Raw genomic sequence first — 22863 nt, 5'->3', positions numbered from 1 at the left:
TTGGGAAGTGGAAAAACAATGTCTTATTAAATACTACAGGATACAGATATAAAGACATTCACCGTGATCTCTGAATGACAGCGGTTCACAGGTCAAAACAGAACGAAGGGCAAGCACTCCCCAGGATGTTTGGCACAGTTGCCAAATGGCAGCTCCGAGACAGAAGTCAAGAGTGTGCACTCTGTATTTCTTCCCTCACGGGGCACACCATCAGAGACAATTCAGCAAACATCCCTTAGACCTCTAGCATGTCCACCATGTTATGAGACTTTCTCTTCTCACCTTGAAATGTTGCTTAGGCTGAGGTTAAGTAGAACCTGTCCCATGAAAAATGAAACCTACTTCATCCAGTCCCTGAGCTGCTGCTAGCTTGGGCCCAGGGGACAGACACTGCACTGAGAGCTGTCCCATCACAGCTCCTTCCCTGGAGGTCACCTCACAGAGTGCAGCTGGGTTACCACCATGGGGCCCTGGTAAGCAACTATGGCCATACAGTAGAGAAGTTATCTACTTTGAATAACCACACTGTTTGCTAACCAGGAAAAGATTTCTCACATACTTGCGAGCTTGAAAAACAAAAAGGCTTGAAAAGGATATGAGTTAGATGAGGAAAAAAGGAGGAAAAGGATTTTGGCTAAGAAGAATTTCAGGGAAATGTGCAATTTCCTACTCTACCAAGGAAATTAAGTGTCATTTGTGGCCTTAAATTATTGTTCTGGTACCAATGATTTACTGTGCCTCTAGGAAAGCCACTTAACCTTTCTGGGCCTCTTTTTCTATCTCCAAAGTAACACTGTTTCCTCCTTACTTCAACAGGATGTACTGATGAAGAATAAAACAGGACCCAGACTGTGCTATAAGCTTGTGAGAAGGGAGTAATGCCAACTTAGAGTGTCAGAAGTTTGGACAGGAAAGACAGAAAACTGACAGCTCCCTTCTCTGGGTGCCCAACTCTACCCTGTGCACTACTAGGTACTACTTGTTTATATATGTGTTTCCTCCTACGAGATGTACTGCTATACATGAGACTTGGTTTCTTATTTCTGGCACTTGGAACTGTATGTGCTACACAGCAGGAAGATGGTCATGTGTGTGGACTAATAATGCCTTGGCTGTACTTCACTGACCAGCTCTAGGATGGACCGGACCACTCATGGAGTGTAGGGGGCTGTATGCAGTACTTTATGAGGCAATTCAGAGTATGAATTCTGGAGTCAGACTACCTAAATTTGAATTTACTTACTGTGGGAATCCTGAATCTCATTTAGTCTCCCCGAGTCTAGCTTTGTAAAATGGCGATAAAAATACCATCTATGTCATAAGATTGTGGGATTTAAATTATGTTATGTTTATTGTATACTGCCTGACATATAGTAAACTAGTGCTCAATGTATGTCACCTATTATAATTAAAGTACAGAAACATTATCTGTTTCAAATTACTTTGTAAGCTAGTAGGAGACACACCCACATTTCAGCTCAGCCATTCTTCCATTCTAGCTCACCTAATATTTAACAACTCTTTCCTCTATTCTACTACTATTCAATTTTTATGATTTGATTTATACGAACACCTGATGAAAAGGCAAAAAAGAACAAAGCAGTTCTTATAACACAAGAATCATCTATTTACTGTCAGCCAAAATACACTGCATTATTCCAGAAATATTTTCCAAATAACAATCTGCTTGGTGGCGTTAAATTAAATTTTTATATCTGAAAGCAGACCTTCACTTACCTGAAGTGCAAATTCCTACTGAGCAGGTATTTTTGCTACTGCCTAAATACTAAGTAGAGAAATCACTGGCTGGAAAATCCTTTACAAATACAGTAATCATAGACAAAGTCCACGAATTGCAGAATTAGTAGGCCATTTTGGATAGCTTATGAAGACAGCAGATAAGAAGGTAAGACATAAAGTCTGATTCAGAATCCAAGCCACAGGCTGTAGAATGTATACTCTGAAAAGCAGTTATTCTCTACACAATCATCTCACAGACTTTTCTCCCTCTAAGCCTCACTTGTCAGCTCATCTTTTTGGTGAGAGAATTACTTTCAGGGCCTGATGATCAGCCACACTTGACAAATTTACCCAGAGTTTTAAGGAACATTGTTATGTGAAGGATGCAGGAAAGACATTTATAAATGGTTACAGAAAAGGAAAAGTTCACTTCCAAATGAGCTGTTTATTAGCTGTCACACAAATGCTTTGCTTCCCAGAATCACTAAGTAATAAGTGTTTTATGATAATACTCCTCATATTTCTGATTTTAAAAACAGTTTCTAAATCCTAAACACTTATCTACAAATGGATACTGATTAACATGGTATCAGGAAAAAAGCAGAGTTTTAAACATCTTCATAATTACCAATTTCCCTTTTTCCTTCATAGGGCATCAACCCCCAAACAAGTCTCTCAATGCCACTAAATTTACTATGACATAATAGTACTATTTAGTAACTGACGAGGCTGCAAAAGAAAATACCCTACACCTAGATACGTTGAAACTAGCTTACATCAAAAGGGCCCTAAAAAGTCAAGAACATGTATTTTTTCCTTGTAAAAAGAAAAGAACAGTGATATCAAGAATAATTTCACAACTTCTTCATTATCATCAACAGTATTTCATAAATAAATTTCCAAGGGTTTTTTTTTCTTCTATCAACTCCAAGTCATTTGTATAGAAGTTCATAGGTCTGGGGAGTATTTCACAAAGTAGGTTCTTAAACATTCCTCCAGTTGTATTTTTTTTTTAAAGATTTATTTATTTTAGAGAAAGAGAGAGTGAGCACAAGTGGGGAAACAGGAGAATCGCAAGCAGACACCTCACTGATCATAGAGCTAGATGCAGGGACAATGAACACAAGGCTCAATCTCACAACCCTGAGATCGTGACATGAGCCGAAACCAAGAGTTGGATGCTCAACCGACTGAGCCACCCAGGAGCCCCTCTTCCAGCTGTATTTTTAATAAATCAGAACTAAAAAATACCTAAAGAGCAAAAACATTTCTAATTATTTTCATTGCCTTTAGCTAAATGGTACACAAACAACAGGAACTCATTTATTTTGAGCTGTGTATATCACAAGGGCAATTCAAATGCACAGTCAGATATCATATTTACATAGTTCAAAGAGAACAAATCTCTTTTATTATTCTATAAATTTGATATATAGAAGAGTTGTCGTTACCAAGTTCTACTTTTTGGAGTAAAAACATACCTAAAATATATTGTCTTAATGTTCCAGAATAATTGTAAAGGGATTTTCCCTTCGGCCAAATAGAAATCCATAAAAGTATTATAATTATGGATTTTATATATATAGTTGTTTTTTTCTATAATCTGAATTTTAAAAGCAGATGTCAATTTAAAATGAACTGCTAAAGCTGTTGCAACTAAAAAAGGGAGGAAACGGGGGCGATAAGGCAAGAAACATTAAAGTTGGCCCATTATTAAGAGGTGCAACAGGCAAAACGTGATTAATATTTTCTAGTAAGACAGGGCAGCCCTGGTGGCTCAGAGGGTTAGTGCCACCTTCAGCCCAGGGTGTGATCCTGGAGACCGGGGATCAAGTCCCACATCAGGCTCCCTGCATGGAGCCTGCTTCTCCCTCTGCCTGTGTCTCTGCCTCTCTCTCTCTGTATTTCTCATGAATAAATAAATAAAATCTTTAAAAGTATATAATTTTCTAATAAGATAAAGATCACCTGAACTATAAAATCCAAAACTAGTTCTCTAAGTAAAAACGCCAAGATTTATAGCACAATGCTTATCTATATGAATAAATGCTTCATCTAATGATATAAACATCACATATATTAGAACAACTATAAACACTTTTAAAAGGAGACTGCAGAAAAACAAGACTTCTTCTATTGATTTAAATGGAAAATGAAGTTTCTGCACTTTACTAAATTTCTCGGTCTCTGAACTGGTATTTTCTAATGGAATGGGATGGTAAAAAATCACATGGAGGAGGAAAATAGATACCAAGGGTTTGGGGGAAGGAGGGTAGGATAAACAGGTTACTTTTTTTTTTTTTTTTTTAAATCTTTGTCTTCTTCCTACCTTCCACTTCCTTGGTCTGTGAGCCATTTTCCTAATGTTAAAAAAAAATGCCAGCTTCCTTTACACTATAATCTGTTATAACATTTATCTTAATGTTCTTACTTAAGAACCCACCCCATGACTCTGGCCTGTATTTTCTATCATGGTAAAAACATGTAATATTAAATTTACCACCTTAACCATTTTGAAGCATTCAATTCAGTAGTGTTAAGTATATTCACCTTGTTGTGCAAGAGACTTCTTGAACTTTTTCATCTTCTAACGCTGAAACTTGATATCCACTAACACTAATTCCCCCTCCCCCCTAATCCTTGGTAACCACCTTTTATTTTGTTTCTATGGTCTTGACTGCTTTAGATACTTCATATGAGTGGAATCACAGTGCTTATGTTCTTGTGACTGGCTTATTTGTTTATCAGAATGATTTAGAGGTTCATCCATGTTGTAGCATAGGACATGGCTTTCTTCTTTTTAAATGTTGCATAGTATTCCACTGTATATACATATTTACCACATTTTCTTTATCCATTCATCTCTCAAAATACATTTGGGTTGCTTCTACCTCTTAGCTATTGTGAATAATGTTGTAATGAACATAGGTGCACAAATTTTCTCTTTAGAGATCCTGCTTTGAATTCTTTTGAATATATACCCAGAGGAGGAACTACTGGAGCATATGGCAAAACTTTTTTTTTACTTTTTTGGAGAAACTTCCACACTGTTTTCCAAAATGGCTGCAGCATTTTACATTCCCACCAACAGTGTACAAGGGTTCGTTCCAGTGTCTTTACATCCTCACCAACATTTGGTATCTACTCTTCTTTGGATAGTGGCCATCCTGATGGGTATGAAATTAATAATTCATGTGGATTTTATTTGCATTTCCTTAGTGATTTGCAATGGAGAACATCTTTCCATGTGTTTGTGGCCATTTGTAAATCTTCTTTGGAGAAATGTCTATTCAAGTCCTTTGCCCATTTTCCAATCAGGTTGTTTGTTATTGTTGAGCTGGAGAAGTTTCTTATATATATATATTTTTAAGATTTTATTTATTTATTCATGAGAGACATAAAGAGAGAGAGAAGCAGAAACACAGGCAGAGGGAGAAGCAGGCTCCATGCAGGGAGCCCGATGTGGGACTCGATCCTGGGACTCCAGGATCATGCCTTGAGCCAAAGGCAGATACTTAACCACTAAGCCACCCAGGCATCCCAAGTTTCTTATATTGTTAACCTCTTATCAGATATATGATTTGCAATGATCTCCCACTCCATAGGTTTTTTCACTCTCATTTTTTTTTTTTTTTGACATGCAGATTTTAAGTTTGGTATAGTCCTTCTATTTTTGCTTTGCTACTTACATTTTTGGTGTTATGCCCAAGAAATCACTGTGAAATTCAATCAAACTATCCCCCTACATTTTCTTCTAAGAGTTTAAAAGTTTAAGGTCTTTAATTCATTTTGAGTTACTTTTTTACATGTGGTAGAAAGGCCCAACTTCCTTACTTTGCATTTAAATACCCAGTTTTCCAGACACCATTTGTTGAAGAGACTTTTTTCCCCCTTGCATAGTCTTGGCACCCCTGTTGAAAGGTAACTTGGTCCATAAATGCAAGAGTCTGTTTCTGGGCTCCCTATTCCATTATTATAGTCAACACTATTTGTCTTTATTTCTGTACCACATCATCTTAACCATAATTACTGTTGCTTTGTAGTATGTTTTGAAATCAGGGAATGTGAAGCTCAAACTTTGTTCTCATTAAAATATTGTTTTTGGCTCTCTGGGGTCCTTTGAGATTCCACAGGAATTTCAGGATTATTTTTTCCTATTTCTGCAAAAAATGCCATTGGGATTCTGATAGGGATTGCACTGAATCTGTAAATCACTTCGGGTAGTACAGATATTTTAACAATATTCAGCCTTCCTATCCATGAACCTGGGATGTCTTTCCATTTATTTATGTCTTCTTTAATTTCCTTCAGCAATGTTTTATACTTTTCAGTGTACAAATCTTATTTCTTGATTACGGTTATTCTGAAGTATTTTATTATTTTTGATGCTGTTGTAAGTGGAACTGTTTTCTAAATTTCCATTCTGGATTGTTTATTGTTAGTGTTTAGAAATACAACTAAGTTTGTATTTTGATTTTGTATCCTGCAACTCTGCTGATTTTGTTTTTATGTGGAATCTTTAGGGTTTTCTACATAAAAGACCATGACATCTATGAACAGAGATTATTTTACTTCCTTTCTAATTTTTAGGTCTTATTTCTTTTATTTGTATAATTGCCCTGGCCAGAATTTCCAGTACTCTGTTGAACAGCAGTAGTGAGAAGGTGGGCATTCTTGTCCTATTGAGTATCATGTGTGCTTTCGGCTTTTTATATATGGTTTTTATTATGCTGCAGAAGCTTCCTTCTATTCCTAGTTAGTTGAGTGTTTTTTATAATGAAAGAGCATTGAACTTTGCAAAATGCTTTTTTTCCATCAATTGAGATAATCATGTGGTTTTGTCCTTCATTTTGTTAATGTGGTATATTACAATGATTGATTTTTTAAAATTTTTATTTATTTGAGAGAGAGGGAGGGAGGGAGGGCATGAATGGTGGGGAGGGGCAGAGGAAGAAGCAGACTCCCTGCTGAGTAGGGAGCCCAACTCTGGACTCAATCCCCTGGCCCAGAGATCATGACCTGAGCAAAGGGCAGACACTTAACCGACTGAGCCACCCAGACACTCCACAGATTGATTTTTGTACGCTGAACCATCTTTACATTCCAGCTACAAATCCCAACAACTGGTCATGGTGTGTGATTTTTTTAATGGTTTGGTTTCATCTGGTTTGGGGATCAGGGAAATGCTGGATTCAAAGAATGAGTTTGGAAGTATTCCCTGGTTCCTCAATTATTTGGAAGAGTCTGAAAAGGATTGGTGTTAAATGTATTTTAAACATAAGGTAGGGAGGTGGATCCCTGGGTGGCTAGGCGGTTTAGCGCCTGCCTTTGGCTCAGGGCGCGATCCTGGAGTCCTGGGATCAAGTCCCACGTCGGGCTCCCGGCATGGAGCCTGCCTCTCTCTCTCTATGTCTATCATGAGTAAATAAATAAAATCTTTTTTTAAAAAAATAAATAAATAAACATAAGGTAGGATTCTCTGGGGAAGCCATGGAGTGCTGGGCTTTTCTTTGTTGGCAGATTTTTGATTGGTGCTTCACTTTCTTCACTACCTATAGGTTTGCTCAGATTTCTTATTTCTTCATGATTCATCTTGATAGGTTGTAAATTCCTAGGAATTTATCTATTTCTTTTTTAAGCTGTCCTGTTTATTGGCACATAATTGTTCACAGTAGTCTCTGATAATCTTTCTTTCTGTTGGATCAGTTCATTAGTTGTAGCATCTTCTCTTCCATTTCTAATTTTAACTATTGAAGTCTACCCTCTTTATTTCTTAGTCTAGCTAAGAGTTTGTCAATTTTGTTGATCTTTTTGAAAAACTAACTCTTGGTCTCATTGTTTTTTTTCCTATTGTTTTTCTATTCTCTGTTTCATTTATCTCTGTGCTAATCTTTGTTATTTCCTTCCTTCTGCTGATTTTGGGTTTGTTTTTCTTTTTAGCTTCTTGAGGCATAACATTAGGCTGTTGATTTGAGATCTTTCCTCTTTTTTTAATGTAAATATTAACTGCTATAAACTTCCCTCTTCCTACTGCTTTTGCTGCATCCCATAAATTTTGGTGTATTGTGTTTTCATTTTCATTTGTCTCCAGATCCTTTCTGAATTCCCTGTGATGACTACTTTAATTCACTGGCTGTTTAAGAGTGTATTGTTTAATTTCCACCTATTTGTGGATTTTCTTGTTTTCCTTCACTATTGACTTCTAGTTTCATCCCACTGTGGTCAAAGAAGATACTTTGTATGACTTGAACTTACTAAGGCTTGTTTTGTGGCCTAACACGTGGTCTATACTGAAGAATGTGTGATCTGCTATTATTGGTGGAGTATTATATGGTCCAATTGATCTTCACTGTTTAATTCCTCTGCTTCATTAGTGACTTTCTGTCTGGTTATTCTATTCATAACTGAAAGTAGAGTATTAAGTCTTTTACTATTATCATGTTGCTTTCTATTTGTCCTTTCAGTTTTATCAAATGATTGCATCATGTATTTGGGAAAGAATTTTAATAACATTAAAAAGGATGGAATCAAAATACTTTCCCTAAGAAAAAGATTGGCTATTTTAAGGAATAAAGAAATATAAGGATATATACAAGAAGATAGGATTTGGGGGGGTTTTATTAACTCCACTGTACTTTTTTCTGTAATTTTACAAAAGCCTAATAATGAATAGGGGTTCCCTTAGCACTAATTATGAAACAAAAAGTTTTTCTAAGAGCTACATCAAATACAGTATTATACATAATCTGTGAGCTAATGGCTTTTTCATCTTCTGTTTGAGATTTTATAAATTATAAAAGACTAAGATGGACAAAAAAATTAGTTTCTGTTTAAATTATTTGTTTAAGAATATAATAACTTCATCGTCATCTTAGATTAGCAGGATTTCAATATTAAAAGCTTTCAATATCAGGCCTGCCCAAACAATCCAGGCATGTCAGGAAACAGCTGTGTCCTCTTATTCTTCATACTTTCTCCCTAATTTAGATATGAATAATTTGATTAATTATAGAATAAAAGATAATTAAAATGTCAAAGTAATTTACTCCTAGTTTTTCACATATTTTTGTACGAAAGCTACATTCAATTACCACTCCTATAACTGTGGACCTAATATCAAACTGGCTAAGAAAGAAATCTTAGCAACATATTTTTTTAGGGAAATCTTTTCACTACGAGTTTAATCATCTGGTATGTTTTGGACCTTATACTCATTTTGTACAAATGATTGATTTTGACCTCATTTTCTGTTTTAAAAATATTTCTAGGTTATTTTTATATGCATAACCAATTCAGTTATTCAGATGAAACAGAACAGTTTTTAATTGGTAGATTCTTACAATGTAGTCATTGTTGGCAAATGGTTAAACTAAATGTGTTGGTAAATCATAGCTAGATTTCTATTCAAAAGGATACTATTTTAAAAATGCAATTTTAATAAATGCATCAAGATAATACACATTCCTTATCTGAAGACTTTATACTTGAGTCTGAGAAATAATCATTAATCATCACAGCAATATTTAAATACAGCTTACTAAGAGTAGAAAATTTTTAGACTTAAAAATCTGGTTAGATTCCAAATCTTATAACTAGATAATAATGTCTTTTTACTTTTCAGAAACTGTGACAAAGGTGGGTACATTTCAAAAGTAAACATCATTTTGCAAATATTGGAAATACTTCATAAGAGGAGAAAAATGTATGTTGAATCTTCTGGAAAGCAAGTATTCAGTAACACTTACTGGACATAGTAGAGAAACCCTTAGGCTGGTTGTAGCTATTTCACTGTCTGGATCCGCAGTCAATTTCTCTTTAACTGAAATTCATTGAAGAAAAAACAAACAGAACATGTTTATTAAAGATACATCAGTGATGCAACATAAGAAAAAAAGAACAAGCAACTTAAAATGAGAGGTTAAAAAAAAAAACCTCAAAAATCATCTGTTCAATTATCTCCAATTAAGTGAAAAGTTAAAAACAATTACATGATTTATAATTCCTATCATAAGCAAAAGGGAAATAACCATATACCTATAGACTGACTATATTTCCTGTAAGTTTCCTATTTCTCATTCATGGAACAAAACTGCATTGTGTAACATATAGGAAATTTCTATAGTAAGCTGACATAGCAGAATCTTTTCCTTTTATGATTCTAAGAAACTGAATAAAGTTTTTCTTTCTTTTAAACTATGACCATTATCTTTTTTGCCAATACTGTTTTTAAAGAAATTAATCAATACTGACTATAAAAACATTTATAAATTTTTCCAAAGCTCAGATAACGAAATATTAATATATTTATGTTAATATATTATTTCTATTTTTCTATTAATTAAATTCTTAAATTATGAAAATACATTAATTCTTTTCAAATTATGGAAAGAAAAAAGTTCAACTGCTTTTTTCCCCCATATAACTGAGTTTTGTATTTATTTATAAACTAATTATGCTATCTTAGACAAGTCAATCCTCCTCTCTGAGCTTAATTTTGCTTCTAGCAAAATAAGAACCCACGCTAGATAATCTCTAAGTCTTTTTAGCTCAAACTTTCCGTGGTTTTTACAAATGGAGGCACTAGTAATAATGGCTGTTCTGTCACTTGTTGTCAGTCTCATATAACAAGGACCTACACACTTCTCAGGAATCCTGAGGCATATGTTACTTCTGAAAACCTAAGTTTGGAACTTCAATTAAACCACACTGGAGTGAAACTAGAAATGTGAAAATGTAATACTCCAGTATTTTTAGAAATTATTCCACAGTGACTTTGAAATCTGTGAGTGATGTGGGCCCAAGTGGAGTGGCTGTGTACATAGTCAATCACAGATTTCAAAGCTGTGGCACAACTAAGTATAACCAGAGAGTTAATACATAGTAGAATTAAGAAAATGGGGAGTAGAAAACTACTCCAATAAGGAAGAATGATTTCAGAGTAGATGTCTGTTGTGCTGATAACCATTTATGAGAATGAAGAGTCAGTCTTGCCTTTATTAAACATGGTGATCAATGCAATCTGGATTTTTTTTTTTTTGAGATGGTCCACATTTTATTCCACTTACTTTTTAAAGTTTTATTTATTTAAGTAATTTCTACACCCAATGTGGGGCTTGAACTCACAACCCTGAAATCAAGAGTTGCACGCTTTTCTTCTGACTGAGCCAGCCAGGTGCCCCAGTATGGTCTACATTTTAGATATTCTGTCTCCATAAATTAACAAATCTCAACTATGATACACATCAGAACTACCTACAATGTTTCCGAACTTGTAATTGCCCACTGATTCAGAAGGGGAAAAAGGGATACCAACGGGTCTTTTTTTAAAAGCTCCAGATGTGATTTTGATGCCAGAGTAAAAAGTCATTTACATTTGGCCTGGAAATTCCAAATGTTTGAAATCTATATAATTCATAGGCTGCCTCTCACAGCTGAAAAGGCATAAAATCCCTAGGTTTTAGTTTGGAAAATATAGTTACCACATCACTTATGCTATATAATACCATATGTGAATTGTGGGAAGTGTACCTGTGTCATTATAGACCCAATATTAGTCAATCTTTTCTTATAAAGATACATTTAACAAATAGTATCTTTTTAAATAAAGGTAGCATAACCATCATACAATATAAGCATGTAAACAGAAATGTAATGGATTACTAGCCATTCTGCATGCTGCAAACCTTCACCACCTTCACCACCTTACCCTACACACAGCAATGGAAAGTTTGGATTTTATCTATTTAAACTTCCACTTATATAAAGGAATACAACAGACCATAATATCTGTGTTATGCAAAACAAAGTTCACTGGTTAGTACTTCCTAAAGAAACTGAAACAGGAGAGGAAACCTGAAGTAGTGGTTAAGAATACCAGGATCTAGAACCAGTCTAACTTAGAATCCAGATGTTAGCCAAGTTATGGGAATAACAGCACCTCATAGCAATGTTCTAAGGATTAAATGAATGAATACATATAAAATGCTTTAAGATAACAATATTCAATAAATATTAGCTATTGCTACTTAACGTGATTTGTACGTTCACTTTCTCTTAGAAAAGGCAGAATTTTCTGAAATTATTTTAGAATCAGCAGGCCAATTTCTATTTTCTTTTTTAAAAAATAAAAAGCCTTTGATTTTTGCCTCTGCTAGTATAGAATCAATCTTAGTCAATCCTTTCATGTGAAGACACTTTAAAAGATCCTACTAGGATACTGATTAGATTGGGATTAGATTCAAGATTGGATCTTGAATTTAATCTACAGGCCAATTTGGAGAGAGCTGACATCTCTCTAATAACAATACTGAGTGTTCTGATCCATTAACATGACATGTCTCCCCATTATTATTAAGGTATTATTTTAATTTCTCTTGGCATTATTTTGAAATTTTCAGCATATACATACATATTGCACATATTTTGTGAGCCTTTCATATTTCTGGATGTTATAGTAAATTCTTTGTTTTATGAATTTCACTTTCCATTTTACTATGGATTATCTTTTTAAATTTTAAAGGTAGTTGACATACTGTATCATCTTTTTATTAATTGACTTAGAATTGTTGACTGTATTCTGCAACCTTGCTAAACTCATGGATTAGCTCTAGTAACTTTTTAATAAATTATTTGGGTTTTTTTCTACATACATAATGAAGTCATCTTCAAGTAAAGACAATTATTATTTATTCATTTCCAATCTATATGTTTCTTTTTTCTTGCCTTATTGTGCTGGCTGGGATCTCAAGGGCAAGACTGAACAAAAATATTAAGAGCAGATATTCTTTCCTTTTTCCCCATCTTATGGGGAAAGCATTCAAGTTTTTCACTAACTATAATATTAGCTAAAGGCTTTTTGTAAATGCTATTTATTACACTGAAACTGTTCCCTTCCCTTCTCTTCTATTTTGCTAAGAATAGATATTGAAGTTTGACCTGATGTTTCTTCTGCACCTATGGAGCTGATCATATGATCTGTTCTTTTTTTTTTCTTTTAGTTTGCTGAGAAGGTGAATTATACTGACTGATTTTCAGATATATTGTATGAACCTGATATTCCTGGAATAAACTCTACTTGGTTACTATGGATTATCTCTTTTTATTTTAATTGAAGTATAGTTGACATACTGTATCATCTTTTTATATATCGACTTAAGAGTTGTTGACTTAGTTCAAACAATTCTGAAAAACAAAGTTGGAAGACTATCTGACTTTAAGACTCACTACTATCAAGCTACAGTAATCAAGACTGTTGTATTAGCATAAAAATAGACTTATAGGTCAATGGAAAATAACAGAGTCTCAAAATAGATTCTACATCTATGGTCAATTGGTTTTTGGTTTTTGTTTCTTTTTTTCTTTTTTGTCAATTGGTTTTTGAAAGGTAATTAAATGCAGAAAAAGTTTTTTCAACAAACGTTGGAACAACTGGGTATCTATATGGGGAGAATGAATCTCTAACCTCACCTTGCATCATACACGAAAATTAACTTAAAATGAATTGCAAAACTAAATCTAAGAGCTAAAAAAGTAAAACCTCTAGAAAAAGAATGTTTAACCTTGAGTTAGGCAAAGGCTTCACAGTACACAAAAAGCACAAACCTTACAAAGAAAGAGGGAAAAGATTTGAACAGATACTCTATCAAAGGAGTTATAAGAATACCAAGTAAGCATGTAACATCATTAGTCATGAGGAAAATATAAATTAAAACCATAACAAGATACTATTAGACACTAAAATAGCTATATATCAAGGCAACCTGACAATACAAAGCACTAGTAGGGATGGAGAAAAACTTGAAATTACATACATAATTGGTAGGAATGCACAAATGGCATATACATTTTATAAGAAACTATCAATCCATTTTCCATACACATATCATGTGACCCAGCTGTCTGTGTTCTAAATATTTGCCCAAGAGAAAAAAATATATATCTATAAAACTGGGATATCCATATGCAAACTGTAAATATTTTAGTAGCTTTACTTGTGATAATGCAAAACTGGAAACAACCTCACTGTCCATTAATTGATAAGTGGATAAACAAACGATGATACAGATTAATGGAATACTACTCAGTAATAAAGAACAAATTACATAGATGAGCCTCAAAAACATTTACTAATGTTTTAGAAAAGACAAAACTACAGAGACAGAGATCACATCAACAGTTATAGGAACTGAGACTAAGGGGATGAGATGAACTGCAAGAGACCACAGGGGAAACTTTCTGGGATGAAGGATGTTCTATATTTTGATTGTGGCAGTGGTTCATGATTGCATGCACCTATAAAATTCATCAAACTGTACAATTAAAAAGGTTAATTTTTATTTTTGTAAACTATACATCAATAAACATAACCAAAAGAAAGCAGAGAAGGGAGGAGTAATCACCATGTTAAATTGAATCACAAGAAAGTGAGGGAAAATAAAGTAAGCAAAATCCTTATAACATGTGGGCAAGGGAATAAAAAATAAAGACAAGTCATAATATTTACCCTGCAACCATCAACCAACATGTGGAAAGTCTTCTAGGAATTAAAGTTTTCCTGTGTCACTGAGTACAGTGGTAACAGTATTTTATAATATTACCTATAATAAAGTTATAGCGAGCCACATTTAAAGTTAATCTTTAAAAAAATCTCTGTTATCATGACTTATGAGAGTCAGCCACCAGTCAGTCACATGTGGCTATATTTAAAATAAATACAATTTAAAATTCAGTTCCTTGGTTGCACTGGCCACATTTCAGAGCTCACAGCCACATGTTGCTTGTAGCTATTACACGGGACAAAATGTACATTTCCATCATCACAGATTTCTCTATTTCTGCTGCTTTAGAGTTGTTTTTTAATAATTTCTATTGTTCCTTAATATCAGATTATTTTATAGTCATTCTTTTAGAACTTTAAGGCTGTAAGCAACTTAACATATTAAGTCGAATACTTCATTTCAGAAGCAAGGAAACAGAAGCACAGAGACGGGATTTTTATTCTGTCTCTTTTAATCAGTTTACCTCAAGAGAAATCTGAGGATCTACTATACTCCAGGAATCGTGCACTACGAATTCAAAGATAAATAAGATTAAATTCCTGCCCAAGAGGAACTCAGTCTGGTAGAGAGTAAAGATGCTCAGTGGGATCATCTCTAATGTGGTCTAATGGAAATGTGTTCAGGAAGTTAGCTGAAAGTCAACTTATCTACTCCGGGGGGTTCAGAGATGCCTCCTGGAAAAAGTGAAGCATGAAAAATAACTGGAGTCAGTCAAAGAGGAAGCAAGTTTAGAAACAGAACTATACTGGCAGAGCAGTGCATAAAAGAAAAGAATTCAGTATTTTGGGAATATGAAGTACAAGAAGAAGGGTAAATACAGATGACACTGGAAAGTAGTAAGCAGGTGCCACTTCATGGAAAGCTGCATCTGCCATGCTAACAAAGCTGGAGTTTTTACTTCACTGATGTTAACAAGTCATGGACTACAAGGGAACAGTAAGATTAGATCTGCATTAATCACTTAGGTTGCTACCAGGAGAGAGATATGAAGAAGGATATATTATTGAAGAATAGGTTTTTTTTTTAAAGATTTAATTTATTTATTCATGAGACACACACAGAGAGAAAGAGGCAGAGGGAGAAGCATGCTCCATGCAGGGAGCCCGACGTGGGACTCGATCCCAGGTCTCCAGGATCACCCCTAGGCTGAAGGCAGCGCTAAAACGCTAAGCCACCCAGGCTGCCCAAGAATATGTTTTTAAAATAAAGGCAGAATATGAGAGCTTAAATGAGGGCAGCGATGGTAGGAAGAGAGAAGACAGATTTGAGAAATATTTAGGGTGGAAGTTTGATAGGGTTTGGTTTTAAATAATTGAATCTGAGGAACCAGTGGAATGTTTTGGTAAGGGCAGTTAGCTAGCTATACACATTTATATTTTAAATTAAGTGGAAAGTCTGGGATGAAGGTATGTATTGGGGAGTCAGTGCTAATTTAAACCACAAGACTAGATGTGATTATCTCTAGGCAAAGTATGCAGAAAAGCGGACCAAGGATGACACCCTAGGGAAAACAAACATTTAGGATGCTTCCCATAAGAGAATCCACTGAAAGCAAGTGATTGAGAAGAAAGAGCCAGAGAAGAGACTTTCAAGGAGAAAGTAGTTGGTGTGAAATACAGCAAAAATATCTAAGATGAAAACTGGAAAGATAAACTTTAAATCTGGCAATCAGACTTACTTGTGACACCAGTGGAATGACAGGGGCTAAAAGAGCGCAATGGGTTGCAGCAGGGAGAGGGACAGCAAGGGTAGAGCACTCTAAACAAAGTGGGATGAGGACAACAGGAGAAACACAAGAGCTCTATCCAGAGTAGAGGATAGCTTGTTTTTGTATTTTTTAAAGGATGAAAAAGACCCGACAGGGAAGGCTGACAGGAAGAGTTCATAGAGGGACAGAGAGCAGATAAAGGAGGGAGTGAGGTCTCATAACACTACTTCTGAGCACCTCCACCTGGATGTCTCATAGACATCTCAAATACTAGTGTAAACATACACTCGGATCTTTCCTCTGCACTCCAATCTTTTCCACACTGTTTTTCCATTACAGTAAATGGCACTGCTATCTAACTGGCTTAAGAGGCCTAGAACCCCTCCTTGACTTCTCCTTTTCCTTCACTCACCACATGTAATTCACCACTGTTGCTACCCTTCAACAGTTCTCAAGCCATCAACTTTTATGTCTAGCATGATTACATATGTTCAAGACACTATCACCTCTTACCTGGACAACAGGTTCCTAACTGGCCTCACTATGTCAGTCCAGCCTCTCTTCAATTCAGTCTTCAGAGCAATCTTCTTATTGCCCAAATCTGATCATGCCACTCTGCATGAACTCCCCCCATGGCTATCTCTATGGACACTGTCCTCCTCTGTTCTCTCTGATCTAGCTCCATAGGCCTTGTCTCTTGGCATTTCCCTCCCTCTCATCTTAGGACTTCACTCCTCTTCACCCTTATAGTCTTGTCTTAAACATCACAGCACCAGAGAGGACTATATTCTTCTGTTGTCACCTCCAGAGTTCCCTGTCTTTCTTCTTCAAGGCACATGTCACAACTCTAATTCATTAATGACTTGTTCAATCATTTAATTCTGTCTTTCCCACCAGACTGCAAACTTCTAAGGGATGCAGAGACGGTGTGTGTCTTAATGCTATATTCTCCTGTGCCTGGAACACTGTAGACTCTTAATATAATTTCTTGAATGAGAAGAATAAATGAATAAAAGATTAACTTGGAGCCGAAAAAGGGACATTTCCTCCTGAGACTGAAGAGAATAAGTAAGGATAGGTACAAGTATAGATAAGTTGAAAAAGCAGTTATGGTGGCACTAAGATTACGGAAGAAATAAGATAGTTGGGAGAATTCACACCCTATAGCCCCAATTTCTTGCAGTGGCAGTGGGCTGACAGAGGGAGAGTAGTGTCTGAGTAAACTATGACCAAGGTTTAAAGTGACTGCTGCAGGGAAGAGGGAAAGGTGATAGGAATGTGACCAAAAACTAGTAAAGAGCTGCCTTTGTGATAGAGGGGACAACTCTTTACAAAGGCAGAAACAAAACAAAAATCTACTAAACCAAATGAATCAGAGTAGATTTCTCTATGAGAAGTCTCAATATTACTAAGTTTATTCTTTCAAGAACATAATAGTGCCTGACTTGATGAATACAACTCTGCTAGCAGAATTTACTGATAAGATTGAGAATAACTTACTATGAATATATTTTTAGGTAATTTGATTCTTCAAAAATATCTGGAGAAACCTGTCAACATTTCTTTCTGTCAAGTTGTTTTATACAATCTTTTAATTATACAATCAATTTATTCAGAATGTTCTTTCTTTATAGATATCATAAAGGCAAATAATCTGCTTTTTAGCCAATTACAACGAATGTCTTATTGGAAGGATCCAAAGTAATGTTCTATTGGTTCTCCAAGCCAATAAAATAAGATATAAACTGCTACAAAAATCCCACCCAATCTGCATCTACTCTCCTCTTCCAGCATTGTATCACAGACAAGATAAACAGCCTCTGAAATGAGACGTTTTTGCTGCTTAATAGTGACTAACAGTGTTTCCTTCCTGAAAATAAAATAATCCTAGGCTCACCTTCCCACTCTCCCTCCAGATGGTGCTCAACTACAAGTGGGGAAGAGTGAACAGCTTGAGCAAAAACAGTTGCCTTACTACTACTACTACTATTATTAATAACAGCCTCATCTGCCTTATTTGTTGGTGTTACTTTTTCCACACAAGCTCACATAATTCCATAACACTTTCTGATTAGCTGAGATTCTAGTGCTATGTGGCAAATATGAAGATTTCAGTAGAATGACCATGAATGGACTTCAGCAAGTGTGAAAAAAGAAAAATTCTTGTCTTGTATTCTCATTCAAAGCAGATGCTTATCCGTTTTCGTCTCTGTCTCTGCCAACTGGTGCTTTCTTTCCCCTAGATCCCAAGCCAGGGCTGTCATTGTAGCTCTCCACTGTCTTTTGAGGAATATCTACAGAGGCAGTAGCCAAAAGTATGTTCCTCTTGACTCAGGATTATTTTCATTTTAAAAAGAGTTCTTTTTTCTTTTCTTCTTTCCTTCTTCTCTTTCTTTTTTTCTTTCCTCTCAGATTTTTTAATGTATTTATTTGACATAGAGAGAGAGCAAAGCAGGGGGAGCAGTAGGCAGAGGGAGAGGGAGCAAACTTCCCACTGAGCAGGGAGCCCAATGAGGAGCTTGATCCCAGAACCCTGGGATCATGACCTAACACCAAGGCAGACACTTAACCGACTGAGCCACCTAGCCGCCCCTAAAAAACGGTTCCTTTAATGCAGAAAGTCCTTCGATGAACTACTGAGAGTATACTGCTATTCTGGAGTTAGTGGGATCTTTTACTCTGGCACAGAAATAGGTTGGAGAAAAAAAAAAAAGATAAAAGCTATGCCACAGAGGAAAGTGAGAGAAAGCTGGCCCTACTACTATAGTACTTTTCACCAGAGTGTGTCTAACAACAAATCTGAGAGTGGGTTTCATTAATTAACTCACATAAAGAACTGTTAAAGAGGAGCTAATTCCTGCCTGTAAAAGTTTTGTTCCCTGAGACAGAACCATCCCCAAATCCATCCATAAAGAATCTATCTCTCACAAAGAAAAGAACAAAAGAAGAACTTAGAGGTGAACTCTTGGGAAAGGCTGCCAACCTCTGGCCTTCATCCTCAAAAACTGAGGCCAGAAAGGTCAATTTGCAGACCTTGCTGCATTGCACATTCTACACAACAAAATGAACCATCTAGTTATTCATAACTATGAATCTAGACTTAGAGGAGCTTTAGAAATCATATGGTAACAACTTCTTGTTACAGATGAGGAACATGAGACTCAGAGAAGTAGTGACTTGTCCAAGGCCTACAAAACTGACTAACAGCACTTGCTTCGTTATTATTTTTACCGTCTCACTGACTCTCCTTTTATTTTATTAATGTAGGGATACTATCATCACATACCCCTGCACATTTTTCCTGGATAAACCTTAAATATAAAATAACTCTCATGGAATACATGCCAAAATTTCCTGTCTTCTAGGATTCCATAAACATTTATTTATTTTATGAAGTTTTAGTAAAATATTCTTCTGTATTCATTTACTGGCTTCCTAATGTTAATCTTAAGGTCAGTAAAACAGAGACTATAAAATATAGGTCATAACAAAGATTAAAACTACTTCTAAGTCCTGATTTACTTTGTGCAGAAAACAAGTTTTCAGAGTTTTGAATCTTCTATGACAAGCTCTAGTGAAAAAAGAAATTTCTTTTTTTGAAAATTTACTACCCTAACCTTTACCGGAATAGTTCAGCTGCATAAATGAAATAAGTTTATCATACGTACTTAAAGCTCTAGAATGATCCGGATTCCTTATTCCCTTTGCTCGTAACCTCTGAAGAAGAACTGTTGAGGACAACTGTTTTACAAGATACACTGCCATGGAATAGTTCTGGAAAAAAAAAAAAAAAAGATGTAGAAAAACAACATATATAAGTAAATAGTACATCTATTTTAATCCCACAATGATAGGGAAAGAAAACTAACACTTGTTAAAACACCTACTGTGTGGCCAGGTACTATCAGGTGTTTTCACAAACAGGAATTAATTTGGTCCTAACCAAAAAGCTGCTGAGGTGGTCATAAACCTACTTTTATGGACGAGGAAAGGTAGGTATAAAGAAGTAAAAGAATTTTGCAACTTTCAAGCAATAAAGCCAGGCCTGTCATGCTTCTATATTACCCGGCTACTTACACTTGAAGCTAATCAACCTGAGGCACTATATAAAAAAACACTGTTAAAACTAAATATAAACCAAGGCCAACAGGATGTCGAAGTCACTATAAACCACATTCAGTAAGTAATAGATAGATCTAAAATAGTAGCTATTTAAAAATTATAAATTAGATTGGCTTCCTAATCTATACCATCAAATCTCTCTTTATACCTCTAACTAGTTTTGAAAGACCCTATGTGAGCCATTATCACAAAGAGAGGGAATATTAAAGATTCTCAAAGAGAAGCTGCTGGTTTGGCTAATGAATAGATGAGTATCCATTACCAGGAGAGGACTGGTAGAGGAGATGGTAGCAGAAGAAGGGAACAAAGAAAACAGTTAATAAGTCAAGGCAGAGTGAAGGGTACATGACTGAATAAGAGAAAGAAAAGGGGCTGAGGCTTATTAAGGATACGAGAGAGTGAGCTCTAAGTGAGAAGGCCCACTTTCCATTTGGTGTTGGGATCAAGAGGAAGATCAAGAGATTTGGAAAGAAGCAAAAGGAAAAGCACTGCCACCTTCTAGCTCACAGCTAAAGTTTCTGAAGCCCTCTTAACATATACTATCTACTTAATTTAAACCTCACAGAAGGCCTATATGAGATGGGGAGGATAAGTATTTTTCTAAGTAAAGAGTTCATGAAAAAGAGGCATAAAAAGATATGTCATTTGCTCATTATCATTCATCCGCTTGGTGGCAGAGCTGGCACTAGAACCCAGGAAGAAAGAGTATGTAAGTCAGGACAATGGACTTAAGGGTCATGGCTAGTGGAGTTCTCTAGTTCTTGCTTTCACACATCTTGCTTGCTTTGACCCTTCTAAACTAGTCCAATGTATACTACAAATTTCAGACTTTTCAAAAAAGCATTCCCCTCTTTAACGCCAAGAGAAAATATCCTACAGTATCCTCTGGAAGGCCAAATTTTCATTTAGAGTTCAGAAACCTATCCATGTTCAGGTGTTACATATTTTCTGGGGAAAAAAAGGAAGTGTCAAAAAAGCTAATTTACAAAGAACCTTCAAACTTGCCTAAATTTTAGAGCATAAAACACACCAATCTAATATAAAACTAAAAGACTTCCTCTGGGGAAAAAAAAAAAAACCCTTACTCACCTTTTTTATTTATTTGATTAATGTTACGAGTATGATAGAAACTGGAGAAATGCTAATTAACACTGTGAAATTATGTACTGACAGCTTGAATCTTCAGTACTAGAAATTCCCCTCAGGCTTTTTATAACTTTTTAAGGAGAGATCAAGTAGAAACCACAACTACAAGTTCAGTGAAAAGGTATGTTCACTCTAGTTGAAACATGTAACCAAATTTTTAAAAGCAACAGCAGCAGCATCAAAAAAAAAAAAAAATGTCAGGTATTAACAAATGCCACTTGTACTGAGAATACGGAATTCAATTTTACATCACTTGAAAGAGATTCAGAGCAAAAAACCCCAAACTTTCACCGTACTATGTTCTCTCTTCTAAGTAGATGATATATTGTTTCTGCTAACTCTTCAAAGTACTACTTAATTCCAACTACTCATAAATATTGCATTACACTAATGTTTTTGTCAAATGCCTTCTCAAAAGTCTTCAAAACTGTCTATCAAGTTCACAGGACATTTTCTCCACAATTAAGATATAATTTACTCATTAAATGTCCTCTATACCAGTATCTAAAAAACTCTTCTATAAACTATGAGAGTTTAATAAATGCTAAATGCAGTGATTATCCTGAAGTAGGATAAGAAGTTACAATATAGTTCACTTGTTTCCTTCAAGCTCTGTACTGGTTCTGCTTTTTAAAAAAATATTATTGTCTTTTAAGAATTGAGATATAGGGGATCCCTGGATGGCTCAGTGGTTTAGTGCCTGCCTTCGGCCCAGGGCGTGATCCTGGAGTCCAGGGATTGAGTCCCACATTGGGCTCTCTGCATGGAGCCTGCTTCTCTCTCTACCTGTGTCTCTGACTCTCTATGTGTCTCTCATGAATAAATAAATAAAATCCTAAAAAAAAAAAAAAGAATTGAGATATAAATGACATAACACTGTGTAAGTTTAAGGTGTACAATGTGTTGATTTGACACACTTATTGTAATATGACTGTCACCTTAGCTTTAGCTAACACTAACTCTTCTATTTCCTTTGGGGATATATTTTTAACATTTCTCAGTGCTAACTAATAACACAAGTTAATCCCCCAAACAGTAAGAGATCCTACACAAAGAGTATCTTTACAAGTTAAATTAAAACTAGTGATAGAAAAACAGTCTAATAACTTATCTTCTGGGCTTTGGTAAAGAACAATTTTCTTTCAATGTTTTACTTCAAAAAGAAGGTCTCCAACCTGTAGACTGGGGTCTACACAAAGATCTTACCAGTAGACCATCTTCAAATCACTGAACATACCATCTTCTTTCTGAAGTTTGAAAGGCTTTCCTCTCTTCTCTTATGCTATATATCAGCACCATATTTCCCTCCCTCCTCTGTCACAGTTGGAGTCTTTTTTCAGAGGTCACTGTAAATACCCAGTAGGCTACAGGTTTCACCCACGGGCAAAAAACCCAGCACAAAATAAAACATTTGTTAACACCCTCTTCAAAAAGGAAGACAGAAAGGGGAACCCCAAGGTATACTAGAAGTAAAACATTTAGAAGGATTTCAAAAACCTGATGGTGACAAATTAATTAGGCAAAGGAAAAAAAAAATATAATCTTGACAGGTGTCAGAAAGTATTCTGGTGAAATTTAAAATCCATGTCT

The 22863-nt window shown here is 35.4% G+C and overlaps 1 protein-coding gene across 6 annotated transcripts in view; it reads right to left on the bottom strand.

Annotated features, from left to right (window-relative positions):
• Positions 1-22863, bottom strand: part of PIAS1 (protein inhibitor of activated STAT 1) — a 115623-nt gene that overhangs the window by 14914 nt on the left and 77846 nt on the right. For all 6 annotated transcript variants that reach the window (XM_077881632.1, XM_077881638.1, XM_077881636.1 and 3 more), the window contains 2 exons: positions 19674-19779; positions 9486-9559 (listed from right to left, as the gene is read on the bottom strand). In XM_077881632.1, coding sequence (XP_077737758.1) covers positions 9486-9559; positions 19674-19779 — 180 coding nt within the window. The remainder of the gene's footprint in view (positions 1-9485; positions 9560-19673; positions 19780-22863) is intronic.

The sequence above is a fragment of the Canis aureus genome, chromosome 32 (genome assembly GCF_053574225.1).
Source record: "Canis aureus isolate CA01 chromosome 32, VMU_Caureus_v.1.0, whole genome shotgun sequence".
Lineage (NCBI taxonomy): Eukaryota > Metazoa > Chordata > Mammalia > Carnivora > Canidae > Canis > Canis aureus.
Note: the sequence above shows the minus strand (reverse complement) of the source record. Positions and strands in the feature narration are given on the sequence as shown.